Raw genomic sequence first — 19,412 nt, 5'->3', positions numbered from 1 at the left:
CATGTTAAACCATTTAGGGAAATTGTATTTAAAGTGACATGCATAAGGCTGACATAACACCTACATAAGGTCTCGGCAACCTGACATACACATGAATAGATATTTATGAATATCCTAAGCATTGTTAGTTCTATAATATACTAAGACGATTTAAACGCGGACCCAATTACTGAACCTGGGAGACCAATAAAAAAAACACATTGTTACATCAGTCTTAGCTCTATTTATACCATAGTATTGTTTAATATTCATTCCTGATTGGCTTGAAGGGCATTCTAGAGTGTGCATTATTTTCCTATAATGCACAGTATATCAGCACGGTAGTCAATGGCTATAATTAATTCTTCCATGTTCTATGTTTGAGCTGCTTTTGAAAGCAGAAGTCGAATTGAAAACATAATTGGCATTGTTGAATTGAACTTTCATAAATCAAGTTAGGACCAATGTTTTGGTAAGCTAAACTAGCACGTCTGTTTGTTTGGTTACCAAGGCAACTGCTGTAGCTATATATATATATATGTATATATATATATATATATATATATATATATATATATATATATACTGTAATAACTTGCTAGCTACTTCAGTGGACGTTGAACACATTTCTAGTGGCAAATGTGTTAAATTATAGCCATGGTATGAAAGGGATAATCAACTCGGGGCTCTGGGTACTCTGGAACGTGATGCAATTTCGTGGAAGTTTTGCTCCTCTCCGCTATTGTATTGCATCGTGGAACGCCATTCATTCTTTTCGAGAGCGCATAAGCCCCCTTGTTGATTATCCCTTACGTATGACATAAGCACTAAGATGATATAACGAATATTTACATGGTCATTTCTCCATGTAATCTATCATTTGCAGAACAATATGCAATATGTGGTCATCGTATCAAAGGTTAGAAGGTGGTGTTATGAATCAACCATATGATAGAGTTGGGTTTCTGCCGTCATCATTTTATGGTGAATAGCTGTTTATGCGCTACTGTACATCCTCCCTGTTCAATGTTGCTTCCAGTGACATCACTCTGCAATAAATATAGAAATGCTCTGTACATTACCTCGACGTAATGATAGCGGTACAAAAATATATATAGCAGTTTTATGACCCTATATTGTTGCCGTAATGCTGTGTTTATATTAATAAGAGATTCTACACTGGTGGTGATAGTTCATATTTCATGTAATAAAAAAATGAGTACCTCATTTATTATTTACCTGTCTGAGATTGCAGCATAATTTGAATTCTTCCCGCATGGCAAATTTAGTTTTCTTATTGCTGTAATTAATGGAGCTTGAGTTCTATTTTTACTACATGGGCATAATCTCTAGACAGATAGTATGTCACAGACTCCCACTATGTATTCTAATCACATTTTTTCCCCTCTCTCCTATCCCGTGTGTGGTTGAGCGTGTACATGTGTATGTATGTATGTTTGTATGTATGTATGTATGTATGTACACTACCGTTCAAAAGTTTGGGGTCACTTAGAAATGTCCTTGTTTTTTAAAGAAAAGCTTTTTTTTCATCCATTAAAATAACATCAGATTGATCAGAAATACAGTGCAGACATTGTTAATGTTGTAAATAACTAATGTAGCTGGAAACGGCTGATTTTTAATGGAATATCTACATAGGTGTACAGAGGCCCATTATCAGCAACCATCACTCCGGTGTTCCAATGCAAGTTGTGTTAGCTAATCCAAGTTGATCCTTTTAAAAGGCTGATTGATCATTAGAAAACCCTTTTGCAACAAAAAAAATGTGCTTTTCTTTCAAAAACAAGGACATTTCTAAGTGACCCTAGACTTTTGAACGGTAGTGTATGTATGTATGACCCCCAACACTTTTTTGGTTACTCCATGATTCCATGTGTGTTATTTCATAGTTGTGTTGTCGTCACTATTATTCTACAATGTAGAAAATAGTAAGAATAAAGAAAACCCTTGAATGAGTAGGTGTGTCCAAACTTTGAACTGTTTCTGTATGTCTCTCAGGTTGAAAAAGAGGCAGGAGGAGGGTGCAGAGGGAGGGGAGTCTGAAGGAGCTGCCGAGGGGGGTGATGATGGTGATGGAGACGGATCCGGGGAGGCTGAGGGAGGCACAGAGGATGAGGATCCTGAACCCGAGTCCTCCTCCAAACTAAGCATGTGCGGCTCGGTCTGCTCCTCTCCTGGCAGCTGCTAGCACCACACCACCACCTGGTGGTCTCTCAGGCTGCTGTGTGTGTGTGTGTGTGGAACCATGCCTATAGATACTCTAACCTCTCCTATGTAGCCATGATGACTGGAGGAACTGGAAGGCACAGCAGGACAACAACGCACAGCAGAACACAAAATGGCTCTCCTATTTCTTCTTCTGTAGCATCCACCGTTAAGGCATGAATGAAACTGCAGGGTTACAGAGCAGGGGTCCCGCCCTCCGCGCCCTAGAATAAGCTCTAACTCATTTCTATGCAACGTATAGCATGAAAGTAAGGTATCACTACAAGAGGGGATAACAAGCAGCAGAAGCCACACGATATATGAGCATGACAACATAACAGAGAAATTAGGAGCCAGGTTTAAGAGTTTCTTTTTAAATATTTGTCTTTTGTTTGCGCTCCCGCTCTTTTAGCCTCGAGTAGATGTAGCTACCTCTGCAAACTCACAAACTGAATTATTCAACTGAGTTAGACAGTTGCCTGTGTAGCTCGTGCAATCCCTCTCCTACTCTCTGTGCAGTCCTCCTATTCTGAACGGCTATTACTGTTGCCCGGTTACCTTCTCCAAATGCCTTTCATTTCAATTATAGTATATAATTGTTCAAGTATCACAATGCCAATATACAGTGCAGTGCACATAGACATAGAATAACTATTATATTACTATGTTCTATGTAATTCTATTCCTAAGGTAGTGCAGTGGAAAGAGACTTTTAGAGGAGGGTAAATGTTGTTTTCCAGTCACAGTAAGTGAGTCTTCTAATAGATACATGCAATACAGTATGGGCCATTCGGGACAAGGAGGTTTTGCAATTGAAAATAAATCACTCGTTCAATCTGATAACGTAGAACCATTTTTAAGTGGTGTTGATTGTTAATCAATAGCCATTCATTACGCGTTAGTTGTGTGACTATATTATGCATCAGCATGCTGGTTTGATTAGTACTACAGGCGATTACGCTCCTCCAACGGAACCTTCTTCCAGACATTGTTCGTTTTTTTTCCAAACGCCCTGTCAGTTAGAGGGACTTAGTACATCTGTGGTGTAAATGGAAGGTTTCCCTCACCGTCGACCTCTGTGACTGTTGCCAAGATGCGGTTCTATTATCCCACTGCTCCACTGTGGGTTACATGCTGATACTGCTTGAGTTCTTCTACGTTAAACATAAACATTGTCACCGCCGGGGGATCCGACCATAGAAGAAGAATCATATTGAGTGTACCCCATAAAGGGTTTAGTTAAATTGACCTGGTCTTGGGGAGGCTTTTCCTGTTCTAGTCTTTTCTTTTTCCCATGGATCAGACATGATCAACTTCTATTGAATAGCTACAGAAGAGTGTCGTCGTGGAACATCGTCCCTTATTAGACTAAGATGACCGTGACATTTGAACAAATCGTCTCTCATATGATTGTCTCGATCACTCCCATATGAAAAATGATCATGGGGCAGTATTATTAGTTGTGTGGTTGAAACGGTCACCTAATAGGGATAGTGGTACATTTTAAGGTGGTGCCATTCGTCTCAGCCTGGACATCTGGGAACATGTAGCATCGTCCACCTTAAAACCCTAAGGCCTAACAAAGTAAGGTGTGAATAGCCTAACCTAACTCTCCACAGTTCTATGTGGGACTGCTTACTAAACATACATGTTACTAAATGGAGAGCAGTATGAAGCCAAACGTTCATACACTGTTGTACTCATTTTATTTCCAAGTGTGCAGGCACAACTTGTAGGCAGATATGCCAAAGCTTTTCTACCATTTGCATAGCCATTTCTAAGAACTTTGTGTGTGAACGTATGTTTCCTCTCTGTAGCGCATAGAACCACCGTTCCTTCTGTGAAAATACTATCATTTGTATACAAACATTTATGGGATTATATATAAAGGAATGCTTTTTGGGGGGAAATAAAATATTATTCAATTATATGGGGGTAATAAAAAGAAATCTGACTTCCTGTGAAAACAAGCTCATTAGTTACCCCGATAGCGTCTCGAACCCTGCATTTTTGCATGTACCTCTATTTACAGTTTTAAAGCAGATCTTGTAGGAGAGCCAACCGCTAGGGTTTGTGTGGCTTACAGTATGTGCACATGCAAGCTTCAGGCAGTAGAATTCCTTGATGTTCACCTGTGTTCTGATGATTGACAGAGGAGAGGCCTCATATAATCAGTGTAGCCCTGTCCTGCTTGCCTGTCTATGTGATGTCTAGGTTTGCTTTTAAAAAACGGATTTTAAGACCTACGACTGTACAAATCATTTATTCCCAGTGTTATACTTTTGGCATCCCGTAGATTGTCTTAAGAATATGTTCAAGCGCACAGGCTTTTCTTTAAGTGGATGATTGAATAAGTCAGTATCTATGCCCTCCTATGCTCCAATGTGGGTAAGTTTAGGTTTTCGGTGTTTTGTTATGTATATGGGAAAGGGCCAAGGGCTTGGGGCATTGTGTGAGTCTGCCCTTAGCTATGTGAAAAGTCTTAAATACTGCTCATCGACATGTCTTTACATTGTCCTCACTACTGACGACTAGGTGAAAAAGCTTGACTGAATGTCTCCAGTGCTAGAAATGGCCATGGAATTGTGTTGATTGCTTGTAATGAATAATCATTGATTTTAATGGAAGCCCTGCTCTGTAGTTTATTTCTAAGTTCAACAATATTGTAGCCTAATGTCATTCCCTTGATATCATTTCAAATGCATCTCCATTCCTGGTTGGATGTTGCTTGCCTAAACCCCCCCCCCCAAAAAATCTTTAATATGTTTGTACCATTGTGTTTACAATGCTAGTTTATTGGATAAAATTGTAAGTATATTTACCTGGGTGTTTCAAACAGCATTGTGATAGAACGAGTGACCAATTACCACAGTACTTTTCCCACCAACTGGATAAGGATTAAAGCTCTCACAGATAATATTACTGTCTTATCTTTGTAGCAACATTTTAGTATTTTGGTGTCCATTTTTGAGAAAACAAAATCTATGACCACTCTTCTCTTTGTGTTTCGATTTTGAACATGTTCTGTAAGATCTTTATGGGGACTAAAATAAAAACACTTGCAACTAGCCTGGGTCTCAGTGGAAGCCATGTACTGTACCTATTCAAACTGCTCTGTGTATTGAAACATGTTGCTTTAGCTGCTTTGATAAATAAAATCCTTCCAGTACTCTCTAGTGGTTTTCATCATTCATCCACATTGAGATTATTAGTTGCCCTTAACCACTGATACAAGGTTGGGTGTTATTTCAAGCCTACCTAATGGTTTAGGATAGGGGTTGTGTAACCTGATTCTTGATCTGTGGTAAAGGGCACGGCCTACCTTGTGGCTCGGTGCTGCATGTGTAGCTCTCAACTGGCACCAGGGGGTGGAACAGAGGCATGGGACGAGAAAGGGACACAATCCCACACAGAATAGAATACATTACTAGATAAAAAAAACAAAGTATCAATTGTTTAGAACTGTAGCCATCCTGAGAGGCTGAGACAGTTACCCTTGTGTGTAGGGATTCCGGTTTAGTCTAAGAAGAAAGGATGAGAGTGTCTGAGGATTAGAGGAGTGTATTATGCAGTCAAGTAAGCATTAGTGTCGTGATCTATCAACTGTTGCACAGAATACATACTAAGCCTGTGTTTACTCATCAAAGGGCTTGTTTTATACAGTTTGTGTACACTTTCAAGTCCAGAAAAACAAAGATTGTACATTCAAGTATCTTTCATTGTCTGTCCTTGCCAGGTGCACCCTCATCAGGGCAGAGTGAAGTAGCATAGCCCCTCGACAGAGATCTCTGCTCTCCTCTCTCAGGAGTCGCCACCTTCTCCCAGTCCCTGGCCATCCAGGATGTCCACCACAGGTTTTCCAGCAGTTTCCAGCAGGGGGCTCCACTCAGGGGCCTCTATGGCGTCCAGGAGCACAGCCAGCTCATCCTCCAGCTTCTGGACTGTGTCCTCTACACGCTGCAGGGGACAGACAGGGTCATTATCAGCTCAACTCACATTGATTTCTAGGTCCTACCCCTAGAACCTAGACCCATCTGAGTGCAGATCTGAAAGAATTGGATAGTAAGCAATATGGCAAAAATGTAATGTAGCCTATCAAGGTGACGCTGTTACATAATGGATAAACACTGACGTTCTGTACAACGCCTTGGAAATAATGGACGACGCAGAGTTCTTTGCAGAGTTAATTTTTCCAAGGTAATGTACAGAATGGAGGCGTTTATCCCGCTTATACCACCGTTTCCAAAGAAAACAATATGAAAGCGCATATTCACCAGCAGAAAATAAAATGTTTCGCCTTTTATTTTAATTTTTTATAACAAGTTCCTACTTTCTCATCTTCTGGTTGCTAGAGATACAGACCAAGAGTGTGCAATGCTGTCATCAAGGCGGCTACTTTGAAGAATTTTGATTTGGTTACTACATGATTCCATTTGTAATATTTCATCGTTTTGATGTCTTCACTATTATTCTACAATGTAGAAAATAGTAAAAAATAAAGAAAAACCTTGGAATGAGTAAGTGTGTCCAAACTTTTGATTCTCCTCAGATGCAGTCAATACTCATTCAACAGCAATACTCCCTGGGCGGTGTGAACCAATACTTTTTTGTAACTGAGTGATTTCCACTGCTGAGTGGTTTGGATGGGCATTGTTAGTACAAAAAACTTTTCCTTTTAAGGAAATAGTGCAGATTATTTTAGTGTCGCCATAAAAAAAAATGATACAATGTAGTAATGTTACAAACCACTGGGAAATCTCCCAAATTCCTTGGATGATTGAATGTCTGCCCTGGAAATTGGGAAATGTTGAAACTATTTTTAAATAAGGCTAGATTTATTTGTGTGTGACATACAAAGAAAGCTAGGTCACACTTTAAAGCAAAGTATATATGTTATGGTTTATTGAAGCCTACATAAATGCTTAACAAATAATTAATAAGAATTAGAATATCATTATAAAGTGTAGCCACAAAAGGCTACATTTTTGGAAAAGCACCATGTTATATCCCCCTCATATAGTATGACATTTGGTTTTGATTTAAATTTGACAGTGGATTTAGAAGTGGATATAAAATAAATCTTTACTTCAACTTGATTGGTCAACTACCTCAGCCCTCCTGCAGCAATTGACATACTTGGTATCCTTTTGGGTTGCTGAAGTTCAGTGTTGTGGCACTAACTTGGCCCACTCAGAGGGATGTAAGAAAACTCTAAATCGGTCACCAAAGATATGGGATAAAAGGCAGGAATTCAGATGGTGAGGGATGAATATTGCACCATCCTTGTTAGTAGAGACCTTGAAGAGTAGGAATATGTAAATACATTTCTCTACCAGGCAGTTGATATGTCATTAAAAAGTACGCTGGACTAAGAATAGGGCACAAATATTTTTTATAACAAATACTTATTTTGGTGAAAAATATGATTGGATTGTTGGCAACAAATGGGTTAAACCCCATTTCATGTCCATGGGGTCAATTAATCAATATTCAGATGAAAGGTCACCTGTAAAATAAGGCCTATAATAGTCATTAAAACCTGCTCTTTGTCATTCATTATCTCAAAATGTAGTCTGATCATGTGGAACCATGATGGAAGAACCTGGATTGGGGACGGGCGACCTCGATGGGGGTGGGGGCACAGTGGCTAGCGATTCTGTGCACCCACATCTGTGCCATGGGGCAAAGAGAAGAATGTTGTAGTTTTAAAGCACGTTTGATGCAATTCTTTTGCCATGGGGTGGAGTAAAGATTTAGCAATTTCCTAACTAATTTCATGCAATTCTACTCATTTGAAATGAGCAGTTTTAGAGCTAATTCCCATTCATTCTAAACATTTTGCCATTGGGCATAGAAAACATTTTGCAATTTTAAAGCAAGTTTGATGCAATTTGACACATTTTGCCATGTGGCAGAGGGAAGATTTTGCAATTTTATAACAAACTTCATGCAATTCTACTAATTTAAAATTAGCAGTTTTAGAGCTCATTTCCATTCATTCTAAACATTTTGCCATAAAGTAGAGAGAAATGTTTGCGGTTGTTGAGCAAATTTCCTGCAATCCTACATTTGGCCTGACTAATATGATATCTGAGTGAGAGTGACTTACAAAATCAATGGGGTCCCCGGGTCCATAATTCGACCATGATTACCACACGTTTGGATAGCTGGCTAGACAAATTTACCAATCTAAAAATGTTTAGCCGGCATGGACTAATTCAGTGACTGTCAGTGACTTACATAACAAGAGAGAAACTGCTGATGCACAACCAAATTTCAAAATGAATTGTCTATTCTACTATTATAACTTTCAACATTAAGTTGAGACCCTGACTGAGTTCCTAACTTTAATTGAATTTTGGGGGGAAATTGATCTGTGGGCCTACAAAACGGGGGCTTTGGGCCGCTAGTTGGCCATCCCTGACCTAGATCATTTCAAATTCAAGAAAACCATATTATGTCATTGAATATTCATATTTGGACACACAAACATTATATGTTCAAATTTGAAATCAGTCCTTGTTTACCAATGCTTACCTATAAAAGCCATTGAAGTAATTAATGTTCTATTTTTGAGCTGAGTAAAAAATCCCATGCAAATTGCCATTCTAATGTGACTTCTCAACCACGTGGTAGAGCTCTGTAATTGACTTAGAAAACATCAACTTGAAAAAATTATATTTCTAGTTCTTATTCGAGTTATTAGAAATAGGAATGCAAAGGTCAAATCATTTTTTCAACATGTTTCTCAAGAAGAGGCAGTTAAAGGGATATAGGGTTTGTGAAGGCTTTGTAACTCCATCATATGACGTTGTTATAGTGTGACAGAAAGAGACCCGTGAAAAGCATTGCGTCTTACTCTACCTTCTCCACTACATCCAGTCTGTCATGAAGAGTACTGTGGTCCTGACAGGCACTCGACCGCACAGCTCTGGGTTGGAGCTCAGACTCAGGTCCTGATGGAAAACATAGAGGAGAAGGCATCATTTTCCATACAATACAACAATATTTCTAACAGTATTTCTGATATTATCTTTCCATTACAACACCTTAGTATCCTACATAGAGCCTAGACTATAGGATACATTGTAGTATGTATGGACCCCAATACACAGCACAGCAAAATTCTCAAATTCTCCCTCGGCCTGAGAATGCACAGTATATTTTTGTCTACTATCTCTATCCACAGCTTGAGTTCCATTATAAATCTTCATCCAGCTAATCTCTAAAGGTCACCAAAACAAGTCTTTCTTGTCTCCTCTCCTGCTCCTTCCTCTCTCTCTCTCCCTCTGACTGGTTCACAGCCCGTTCCAAGTGTTTTCTATTACCTCTACATCTCTGCTCTGCAGGCAGTCTGCAGCACAGCTATCCAGTTCACCACAACCTCTGACCACATGCCATTCTGTTGACATCACACTGCCACAAACTGAGTTGGGATCAGTTCACCCTCACTCTCACCAGTACGTGACCCAGTTTGTTTAGAAGAGATGCCGCTGATCCAGGGTTAGCATTAAGGAGCAGCATCACTGCCTGTGTTTTACCTTGCTACCTTTAGGCTTGGTAGTCTACTACTAGAAATGGCTTTGATGCAACCCTTTGTCTGGAAGGGAAGGCGGTCTCACTTTGAATCAACCTGGAACCTTTATGGGTTGGGTGTGGTGAAGAAACCTCCATATACATTGTTCCACCAGGTTATTTCTCTTGGTCATCCAGGTTTCATGGTTCCAATTAACCACCCAGACCCTTTTAAAGAGCCCCCCTATTTTCTCTGTGAGCTGAAGCTCTGGTCTCTGCCGATGAATGTGGCTGGGATGTGCGGCCCGTATGTCTGTGAAGACAAGTTTCTTCTTCATAATTAGTGGAGCATAATCTATTGCATGGTGTCCTTTCTATTCTCTTCAGCCACACTTCCTGTTGCATCTGGTTTCCATCACATCACAGAACTGTTTAACGTTTACATTTCTTACGTACTATATATTGTCCCAAGCCCTTGTGCACGCTGAAGGGTATTACAAACACAAGACAAAGACATTTACATACAACATACTGTACACTGCATACAGAGATACTAGATATAATGATGAGATGCCTATGTCTCCGCTCTAACAATGGGATTTGTGGTCCCCTTAGCGGAACGGCAAGCTCTCAAGCGCTCGCCTTTTACTCTCTTTGGATAGGTGGATACATCTTGTTATTTGAATACTATTTTGAACATTCGATGATGGGTGTTGACGTCAACCGCTTGTATGCAATGGAAAGTGAGATGCTATGCTAGTCTCATGAATATGCATAGACCGTCTCCGACATAAAATGTGTTTTCTCTAAGTTGCCGCGATGTCACGTGCATCACACTTGTATCGGTACATTCTTAACAGCCTAAGCAGTACGAAACTTCATTTAGAGAAAATAAGCCTCGTATCAAAATAGCAATACATGTTTATCCTGACTAAATTCTCCTTGCCCCCCATATAAACACTGCTCACTTGCTTAACAACTAATGATCTTCTGAACGTGGAGAGATTTTAGGCGGAGTAAACCCTCTCGCTTCGCCTCTCCTTCTCTGATATATAGCAGTCTACTAGGTGTTGAATTTGGCCTCATAGTTCTAGTTGTCTATTCCCTGCCTGTCAGAAAATGAGCACAAGATAAGGACCATTTATTTTCCCGGTGTGTCATGACTGTCCTCCAGTGTCCTGTGAATAGCAGCCATTGATTGCCGGTTGTGCTGTTTTTATGGAGCTATCCCGCGGTACAATTTCACAAGCTCTATTACAACACCACAGATCATATCTAGGACAAAAGCCAAGGAAACCCAAGGGATGATCGTAAGATAGAGCTCCATAACATACCAGCAGACATAAGCAGACATAAGACATGTACACAGACATAAGCAGACATAAGCACCATTCATTTTCAGTAAATGAAATCCATCTGAGTGTATAAGCCAGTTGACAAACTACAATAAGGACTTTTTTTCTTAGGAAGATGTGTCACATGTGAGCATCGATTGATCCCATTCTGTGAAAGATGTGTGTTTTAGTACGTGACACAGTGGATGCTGTCTCAGTTCGAGAGTTATGTGGCGTATGTAACCTGAACACAGTGGTTTGCTGTCGAATGCAAGACTTCCCTGCTTTGCCAGTTTAAACAGCCTTTGCTGCTCCTAGTTTGGTTATCAACATGGAGGGGAACCAAAAGACCCTAAGACTGCAGCTGAAGACTGTCAGGGAAGTGTGTGTGTTACTGGTATAACCCTGTTCCGAGCCAATTGTCCATTTTCCAAGGTCCCTCTTTGTGGCACCTGACCACACGACTGAACCAGTGGAGGCTCCTCAGAGGAGGAAGGGGAGTACGATCTATGTGTTGAGAAGCTTGGTGAGTTGGTGACATGATTAGATAGAGATTGAAAAATGATAGTTGAACATTTTTGGGGGACATTATTCAATTCAAATTAGTTTCTTCAAATTACAGGAGACGGAGGAGGTAGATTATACATTGTTTTCTTGGTTTTAGAACTTTATGTTTGTGTCCAGCTAATGCAATTTATTTCAATTTGCCTTGCTAACTTCAGTAGCAAGTAGCAGTAGCTAGCTACTTGCAACTGAAGAAGTGAATTAAAACCGAGGGTTGACCTCTGCCTGAAATCAGTTTCATGAAGAAGGATGAAAAGGTGAGGGCGTTCAATACCAATTGGTATCAAAAGTATAACAGTAGCTGGTTAACAGGGAGCCTCTCATCAAGCCGCCTATATTTCTGGCCTTGCCTGCTTTTTGGAAAGTCATCCTTGGGCAAAAGAGGGGTACAGTTACCTAAAGAACATAGATCGTTTAGCTAAACGCCAAAACAAAATCAGGGAGCATATAAATGCCCACATCAGATTCAAGCTTCTGGGAAAAAGACAAGATGAGAGGGATAGTTCCGCTAGTGCAACTCCAAGGAGTGCAACAAGTGCAACTCCAAGGAGCTTGCAGCGGTAATTTCAAATTACGAGGAACTTGAAGCTCTCCACCTTCTCCACTTTGACGGAACCGCAGTGGTGAAGCTGGAAAGCTTCAAGTTCCTCGGCATACACATCACAAGAGGCGCAACAGTGCCTCTTCAACCTCAGGAGACTGAAGAAATTTGGCTTGGCCCCTAAAACCCTCACAAACTTTTACAGATGCACAATTGAGAGCATCCTGTCGGGTTGTATCACCGCCTGGTACGGCAACTGCACCGCCCGCAACCGCAGGGCTCTCCAGAGGGTGGTGCGGTCTGCTCAATGCATCACCGGGGGCAAACTACCTGGCCTCCAGGACACCTACAGCACCCGATGTCACAGGAAGGCCAAAAAGGTCATCAAGGACATCAACCACCTGAGCCACGGCCTGTTCACCCCACTATTATCCAGAAGGCGAGGTCAGTACAGGTGCATCAAAGCTGGGACCGAGAGACTGAAAAACAGCTTCTACCTCAAGGCCATCAGACTGTTAAATAGCCATCACTAGACGGGTTCCACCCAGTTACACAACCCTGCACCTTAGAGGCTGCTGCCCTATATATATATAGACTTGGAATCACTGGCCACTTTAATAATGGAACACTAGTCACTTTAATAATGTTTAAATAATGTTTACATAGTGCTTTATTCATCTCATATGTATATACTGTATTCTATTCTACTGTATTTTAGTCAATGCCACTCTGACATTGCTCAATCTAATATTTCTATATTTCTTAATTCCATTCTTTTACTTTTAGATGTGTTGTTGTGAATCGTTTTTAGATACTACTGTATTGTTAGATACTACAGCACTGTTGAAGCTAGGAACACAAGTATTTCGCTACACCCACAATAACATCTGCTAAATATGTTTATGTGACCAATGAAATTTGATTTGATTTACTTGCTGAACATATGGAACTTTCTACTGTCTTTTTCTGGGATGTCAAAATCAATGCAATAGCTTCCATCGCGTCATACATTAAAAGTTAGAATAAAGAGGAAGCACATTTTTTTGCGCGAACTCAAGTAGGTTTTCCACTTTCTTCAGGTATTTATTTAGCAAAGATGATAACACATAACCACTCTGGACAGACACAAGCAAAAACTCCTAGGCAGCCTAGGCTTCACCCTAACATTAGAGATCTGACATGCTGAATGGGATGAAAACGAGACCAATTTTCAGTCTGATCAACTGCATACAGCCTATGTGCTCTGTCCATTTGGTCAGGGTAACTAATTGATAACTTCATTATTTATAGTCCATTTGTGTGTCGGGAGCGAATGTGATCAAATTAGCTCAGCCTTGTGAGTTCTATTGTCGATCAGTTGTTGTCTTTTTATTTATTTTATTTTATTTAACCAGGTAGGCTAGTTGGGAACAAGTTCTCATTTACAACTGCAACCTGGCCAAGATAAAGCATAGCAGTGTGAACAGACAGCAACACAGAGTTACACATGGAGTAAACAATAAACAAGTCAATAACACAGTAGGAAATTTAAAAAATTAAAATAAATTTAAAAATGAGTCCATATACATTGTGTGCAAAAGGCATGAGGAGGTAGGCGAATAATTACAATTTAGCAGATTAACACTGGAGTGATAAATTATCAGATGGTCATGTGCAGGTAGAGATACCGGTGTGCAAAAGAGCAGAAAAGTAAATAAATAAAAACAGTATGGTGATGAGGTAGGTAAATTGGGTGGGCTATTTACCGATGGACTATGTACAGCTGCAGCGATCGGTTAGCTGCTCAGATAGCAGATGTTTAAAGTTGGTGAGGGAGATTCGTTCCAGTCACAGGCAGCAGAGAACTGGAAGGAAAGCGACCAAATGAGGTGGTGGTTTTAGGGATGATCAGTGAGATACACCTGCTGGAGTGCATGCTACGGGTGGGTGTTGCCATCGTGACCAGTGAACTGAGATAAGGCGGAGCTTTACCTAGCATGGACTTGTAGATGACCTAGAGCCAGTGGGTCTGGCGACGAATATGTAGCGAGGGCCAGCCGACTAGAGCATACAGGTCGCAGTGGTGGGTGGTATAAGGTGTTTTAGTAACAAAGCGGATGGCACTGTGATAAACTGCATCCAGTTTGCTGAGTAGAGTATTGGAAGCCATTTTGTAGATGACATCGCTGAAGTTGAGGATCGGTAGGATAGTCAGTTTTACTAGGGTAAGTTTGGCGGCGTGACTGAAGGAGGCTTTGTTGCGAAATAGAAAGCCGATTCTAGATTTGATTTTGGATTGGAGATGTTAGATATGAGTCTGGAAGGAGAGTTTACAGTCTAGCCAGACACCTAAGTACTTATAGATGTCGACATATTCTAGGTCGGAACCATCCAGGGTGGTGATGCAAGTCGGGCGTGCAGGTGCAGGCAGCGAACGGTTGAAAAGCATGCATTTGGTTTTACTAGCGTTTAAGAGCAGTTGGAGGCCACGGAAGGAGTGTTGTATGGCATTGAAGCTCGTTTCGAGGTTAGATAGCACAGTGTCCAAGGAATGGCCAGAAGTATACAGAATGGTGTCGTCTGCGTAGAGGTGGATCAGGGAATCGCCCGCAGCAAGAGCAACATCATTGATATATACAGAGAAAAGAGTCGGCCCGAGAATTGAACCCTGTGGCACCCCCATAGAGACTGCCAGAGGACCGAACAACATGCCCTACAATTTGACACACTGAACTCTGTCTGCAAAGTAGTTGGAGAACCAGGCAAGGCAGTCATTAGAAAAACCGAGGCTACTGAGTCTGACGATAAGAATAGGGTGATTGACAGAGTCGAAAGCCTTGGCCAGGTCGATGAAGACGGCTGCACAGTACTGTCTTTTATCGATGGCGGTTATGATATCGTTTAGTACCTTTAGAGTGGCTGAGCTGCACCCGTGACCGGCTCGGAAACCAGATTGCACAGCGGAGAAGGTACGGTGGGATTCGAGATGGTCAGTGATCTGTTTGTTAACTTGGCTTTCGAAGACCTTAGATAGGCACTAGGGCCTGTAGGAACTGCCTTGTTGATAGTGTTGTTAAGAAGGCAGAGCAGCCCTTCACTATGAATTAGAATACTAGTAATTTAATAGGATAGGATCTCTATGTATAAAACTGCACATTTTTCTCACTGCCCCATAGCAATAGTTTCGCGAGGGGCCACAGGAAACTGTGCTACGCCACTGGTGTGTGTGTGTGTGTGTGTGTGTGTGTGTGTGTGCGCAGTATGTGTTGGACAAAGGCAGATGATGACATGCCTGATGAAGTGCACACTCATATGTGTATGATGTCACAGCTGCACCTGGAGAAATACTGACCCACACACTCAGAGGACATAGAAAAGGAAAACACAACAGCCCACAAGAGTCTGATCTAACACCATCTGCCCTGGGAGACAGGTTTGGAAGATGGTGTGTGTGTGTGTGTGTGTGTTGGCCTGTCTCTGTGGGGTGTCCATGTTTACATGTGTGTTTGCGCTGGCCACAGGAGACAGGGCAAGACGTGCAGTGGAGTGAATACTGACGAATACAGCCCGAGCCAGAGCATTAGGTCAGTTTGTACACAACACCAGTGGTCCCACAAACCAGAGCTTGCCTAATACAGACCCGCCCATGGAAAAGAGACTAACAAGCTGTTAGTCAGATCTCCAGAGTATTTCCTGAATCAATATTGGGTTGGCAGAGAGAGAGCAAGAACTAGTGTGTGGTTCCATGTGTTGGCCATTCCTTGTGTATGAAGTCACACTCAAGCCCAATCAAGTCCTCAAAGAGTAGGATACGGAGGGGGGGCTAAAATGTTTACGATTTTCGTTGAGCAGTAAACAAGATTGGAATGATAGATAAACATTAGACATATAAGGATAAAATAGAAGATTTTTGTTAAAAATTCAATACCGATGAGTACTACATGGAGAAAGGTCAATGCTGCATTAAAAATAAGAAACAGATGTTTTAACCTCATGAGTGTAATCTCTCTCTATACAGTACCAGTCAAATGTTTGGACATACCTACTTTTTCCAAATGTGTACTATTTTCTACATTGTAGAATAATAGTGAAGACATTCCATATGTGCTATTGCATAGTTGTGATCTTGTAGTAGCCAAAAAAGTGTTAAACACCTCAATTACCTCGACTCAGGAAGACCTCTATTACCTTGACTAACCGATGCCCATGCACATTGACCCTGTACCGGTACCCCCCTGTGTATAGTCTCGCTATTGTTATTTTACTGCTTCTCTTTAATTACTTGTTACTTTTATTTCTTATTCTTATTCATATATTTTTTTATCCGCATTGTAGCGAGCATTTCACTGTAAGGTCTACACTTGTTGTATTCGGCGCATGTGACTAATGCAATTTGATTTGATTTTAAACAAATTAAAATATATTTTATATTTATACAAAGTAGCCACTCTTTGCTTTTATGCCAGCTTTGAACACTCTTGGCATTCTCTCAACCAGCTTCATGAGGTAGTCACCTGTAATGCATTTCAATTAATAACAGGTGTGTTAATTTGTGGAATTTCTTTCCTTCTTAATGTGTTCGAGCCAATCAGTTGTGTTGTGACAAGGTAGGGGTGGTATACAGAAGATAGCCCTATTTGGTAAAAGACCAAGTCCATATTATGGCAAGAACAGCTCAAATAAGCAAAGAGAAATGACAATCCATCATTACTTTAAGACATGAAGGTCAGTCAATTCAGAAAATGTCAAGAGCATTGAAACTTTCTTCAAGTGCAGTCGCAAAAAAACATTACACGCTATGATGAAACTGGCTCTCATGTGGACCTCCACAGGAAAGGAAGCACCAGAGTTACCTCTGCTGCAGAGGATAAGTTCATTAGAGTTAATTGCACCTCAGATTGCAGCCCAAACAAATGCTTCACTGAGTTCAAGTAACAGACAAATCTCAACATCAACTGTTCAGAGGAGACTGCATGAATCAGGCATTCATGGTCAAATTGCTGCAAAGAAACCACTACTAAAGGACACCAATAAGAAGAAGAGACTTGCTTGGGCCAAGAAACATGTGCAATGTTCATTAGACTGTCCTTGTGTCTGATGAGTCCAAATTTTATATTTTTGGTTCCAACCTCCGTATCTTTGTGAGATGCAGAGGAGGTGAACGGATGATCTCTGCATGTGTGGTTCCCACAATGAAGCATGGAGGAGGAGGTGTGATGGTGCTTTACTGATGACACTGTGATTTATTTAGAATTCAAGGCACACTTAACCAGCATGGCTACCACAGCATTCTGCAGAAATACGCCATCCCATCTAGTTTGCGCTTAGTGAGACTATAATTTGTTTTTCAACAGGACAATGACACAACACACCTCCTGGCTGTGTAAGGGCTATTTGACCAATACGGATAGTAATGGAGTGCTGCATCAGATGACCTTGCCTCTACAATCACCCGACATCAACCCAATTGAGATGGTTTGGGATGAGTTGGACCGCAGAGTGAAGGAAAAGCAGCCAACTAGTACTCAGCATATGTGGAAACTCCTTCAAGACGGTTGGAAAAGCATTCCAGGTGAAGCTGGTTGAGAGAATACCAAGAGTGTGCAAAGCTGTCATCAAGGTAAAGGGTGGCCATTTGAAGAATCTCAAATATAAAATATATTATCTATCTATCTATCTATCTAATATATATCATGCGCACACACACACACACACACACACACACACACATGTTCATCCAACTGTCACCCACGCACACACATATCCTGTAACTTTATTGCTCATTGACATATCCTGAATGGCCAAGATGGATATTCCTTGAAGAATCCGCCCATTTTACAGTGGAAAGATATCCAATTCATGTAAGGTTAGACATCACAAAGAACTATTCAACTCCACTGCATAGTGAGTACTGTTCATCACTACACTGTTACAAAGTCACTTAGAAAATAGCACTTCTATCAAACAACTTAGAACAGAATCTAACAGAGTGAACCGCACATCTATTTATGGTTTGTTTACACATCTGCTGTGCCCCCTGCTCTTTCCCCTATGACCTCTAACCCCAGCCACACCGAATCACATATCTTACCTGCTGCTGTGTAGCCAATGAGGAGGAGCAGAAGTCCAAGTGAGATGGTGGCGGGGCGGGTCATGGCGGAGGAGAGGAGCTGGAGGGTAAGAGTAGAGTCTAACTGGTGCTTGCAATAAGAGAAATACGGGGAAGAAAGAAAGAAATACTCACAGTGTATTCAGTGCCCAAAATCTCCTGAATGCTAACCTAGACTGTATGCAATTTTTTCCTTCCTTCTCTCTCTATCGCTCTCTATCGCTCTCTCTCTCTCTCTCTCGCCCAGTTTCCTAATGAAAACATTAGGTGCAGAACAAAAGCCCTCTATCTGGGAGGAGGCTGAGGGGTGAACGGAGGGGTGGGGTTATTTCTAGGGTGGGACTCCTCAGCAGAGCTTTACTCCTGTAACTGTTTTCAGGGAAGGTAATTCCAACACGGATAACATTTAGTATGAAGGGCATGAAGATAGGGTTGTAATCATTGTGGAACGGTATGGCGTGTAGTGACACACTGGGTCAATGCAGCATGAAGAAACCATATCCTTTATAATCTGTAGGAATGCTTGTAGTTACAGCTGCCTTAATTGATTTTGTAAAAAAAAAAAAAAAATGGTGTACTGTCACATGCACATGCACGTGCACACACTCGCATGAACTCAGGCACACGCACACTGCGGAGGCTCTTACGTAGTGAACATGGTTATCTCCATTAAGCATTAAAGCTTGACTTTCTTTGGCTCCATCAGGGGCTGACTGTCTGGCCTCGTAGGCAGCTCTGAAGAGGAGAACTTAAGCAGGGTGGGAAAGAAGTAGAGGAAAAGTGGGGGGATGGTGGGTTCGGACAGGGACCATTGATATGACTGTCGAGAGAGAGGGGGAGAGAGAGAGAGAGAGAGCGAGAGAGAGAGAGAGAGAGAGAGAGAGAGAGAGAGAGAGAGAGAGAGAGAGAGAGAGGCATGAAGATGGCTGGTTGTGGAACATGTTATTACCGAATACCACTAATAAACCAAAACTCAACACAGAGAAAAGAGGCAGTCAAGAGACGCCTGACAACCAAGGGGACAGAGAGAGAGGGAGGGGAGGGTGGGTGCAGGGATAATATCTCTCTCTCTCTCTCTCACAAGGAGAGTTGTGTGGGAAGCACAGCTAGGTCCCCTGGTAGCCTTTCCAGGAACAACAGTGGTTGGCCTGCCAAGAGGGTCATC

At 41.4% G+C, this 19,412-nt stretch overlaps 2 protein-coding genes across 4 annotated transcripts in view; one reads left to right on the top strand and one right to left on the bottom strand.

The window, feature by feature from the left end:
* The window catches only part of LOC115113339 (serine/threonine-protein kinase 32C-like), a 91,979-nt gene extending 86,602 nt beyond the window's left edge, over positions 1–5,377 (top strand). For both annotated transcript variants that reach the window (XM_029640869.2, XM_029640870.2), the window contains one exon: positions 1,999–5,377. In XM_029640869.2, the coding sequence (XP_029496729.1) occupies positions 1,999–2,188 (190 nt within the window). In that variant the 3' untranslated portion in view covers positions 2,189–5,377. The remainder of the gene's footprint in view (positions 1–1,998) is intronic.
* A 373-nt stretch (positions 5,378–5,750) lies between these two features.
* Positions 5,751–19,063, bottom strand: LOC115113340 (placenta-specific protein 9). 2 transcript variants are annotated; one of them, XM_029640871.2, is made up of 4 exons: positions 18,895–19,063; positions 18,230–18,308; positions 9,070–9,161; positions 5,751–6,162 (listed from the first exon to the last, which is right to left on the bottom strand). In XM_029640871.2, the coding sequence occupies exons 1-4, from the start codon at positions 18,922–18,924 to the stop codon at positions 6,007–6,009; spliced, it is 357 nt and encodes a 118-aa protein (XP_029496731.1). In that variant the 5' UTR covers positions 18,925–19,063; the 3' UTR covers positions 5,751–6,006. The 2 variants fall into 2 exon arrangements, with proteins under 2 accessions (XP_029496731.1, XP_029496732.1); XM_029640872.2 differs by lacking the exon at positions 18,895–19,063 and adding an exon at positions 18,383–18,609.
* Positions 19,064–19,412: the final 349 nt, after the last annotated feature.

This window comes from Oncorhynchus nerka, linkage group LG28 (genome assembly GCF_034236695.1).
Source record: "Oncorhynchus nerka isolate Pitt River linkage group LG28, Oner_Uvic_2.0, whole genome shotgun sequence".
NCBI classification, from domain to species: domain Eukaryota; kingdom Metazoa; phylum Chordata; class Actinopteri; order Salmoniformes; family Salmonidae; genus Oncorhynchus; species Oncorhynchus nerka.
The sequence above is the reverse complement of the archived record's forward strand: the minus strand, read 5'-3'. Positions and strand labels throughout refer to the sequence as shown.

What these genes read in the sequence shown, in the direction of transcription:
- LOC115113340 (XM_029640871.2), bottom strand. Translation starts at nt 18,924, where the DNA reads ATGCTTAATGGAGATAACCATGTTCACTAC. An exon ending in CATTGGCTACACAGCAGCAG is followed by an intron (nt 9,162 to 18,229) that starts GTAAGATATGTG and finishes GTTTTCCATCAG; the next exon opens with GACCTGAGTCTGAGCTCCAA. An exon ending in GACTGGATGTAGTGGAGAAG is followed by an intron (nt 6,163 to 9,069) that starts GTAGAGTAAGAC and finishes TGTCCCCTGCAG; the next exon opens with CGTGTAGAGGACACAGTCCA.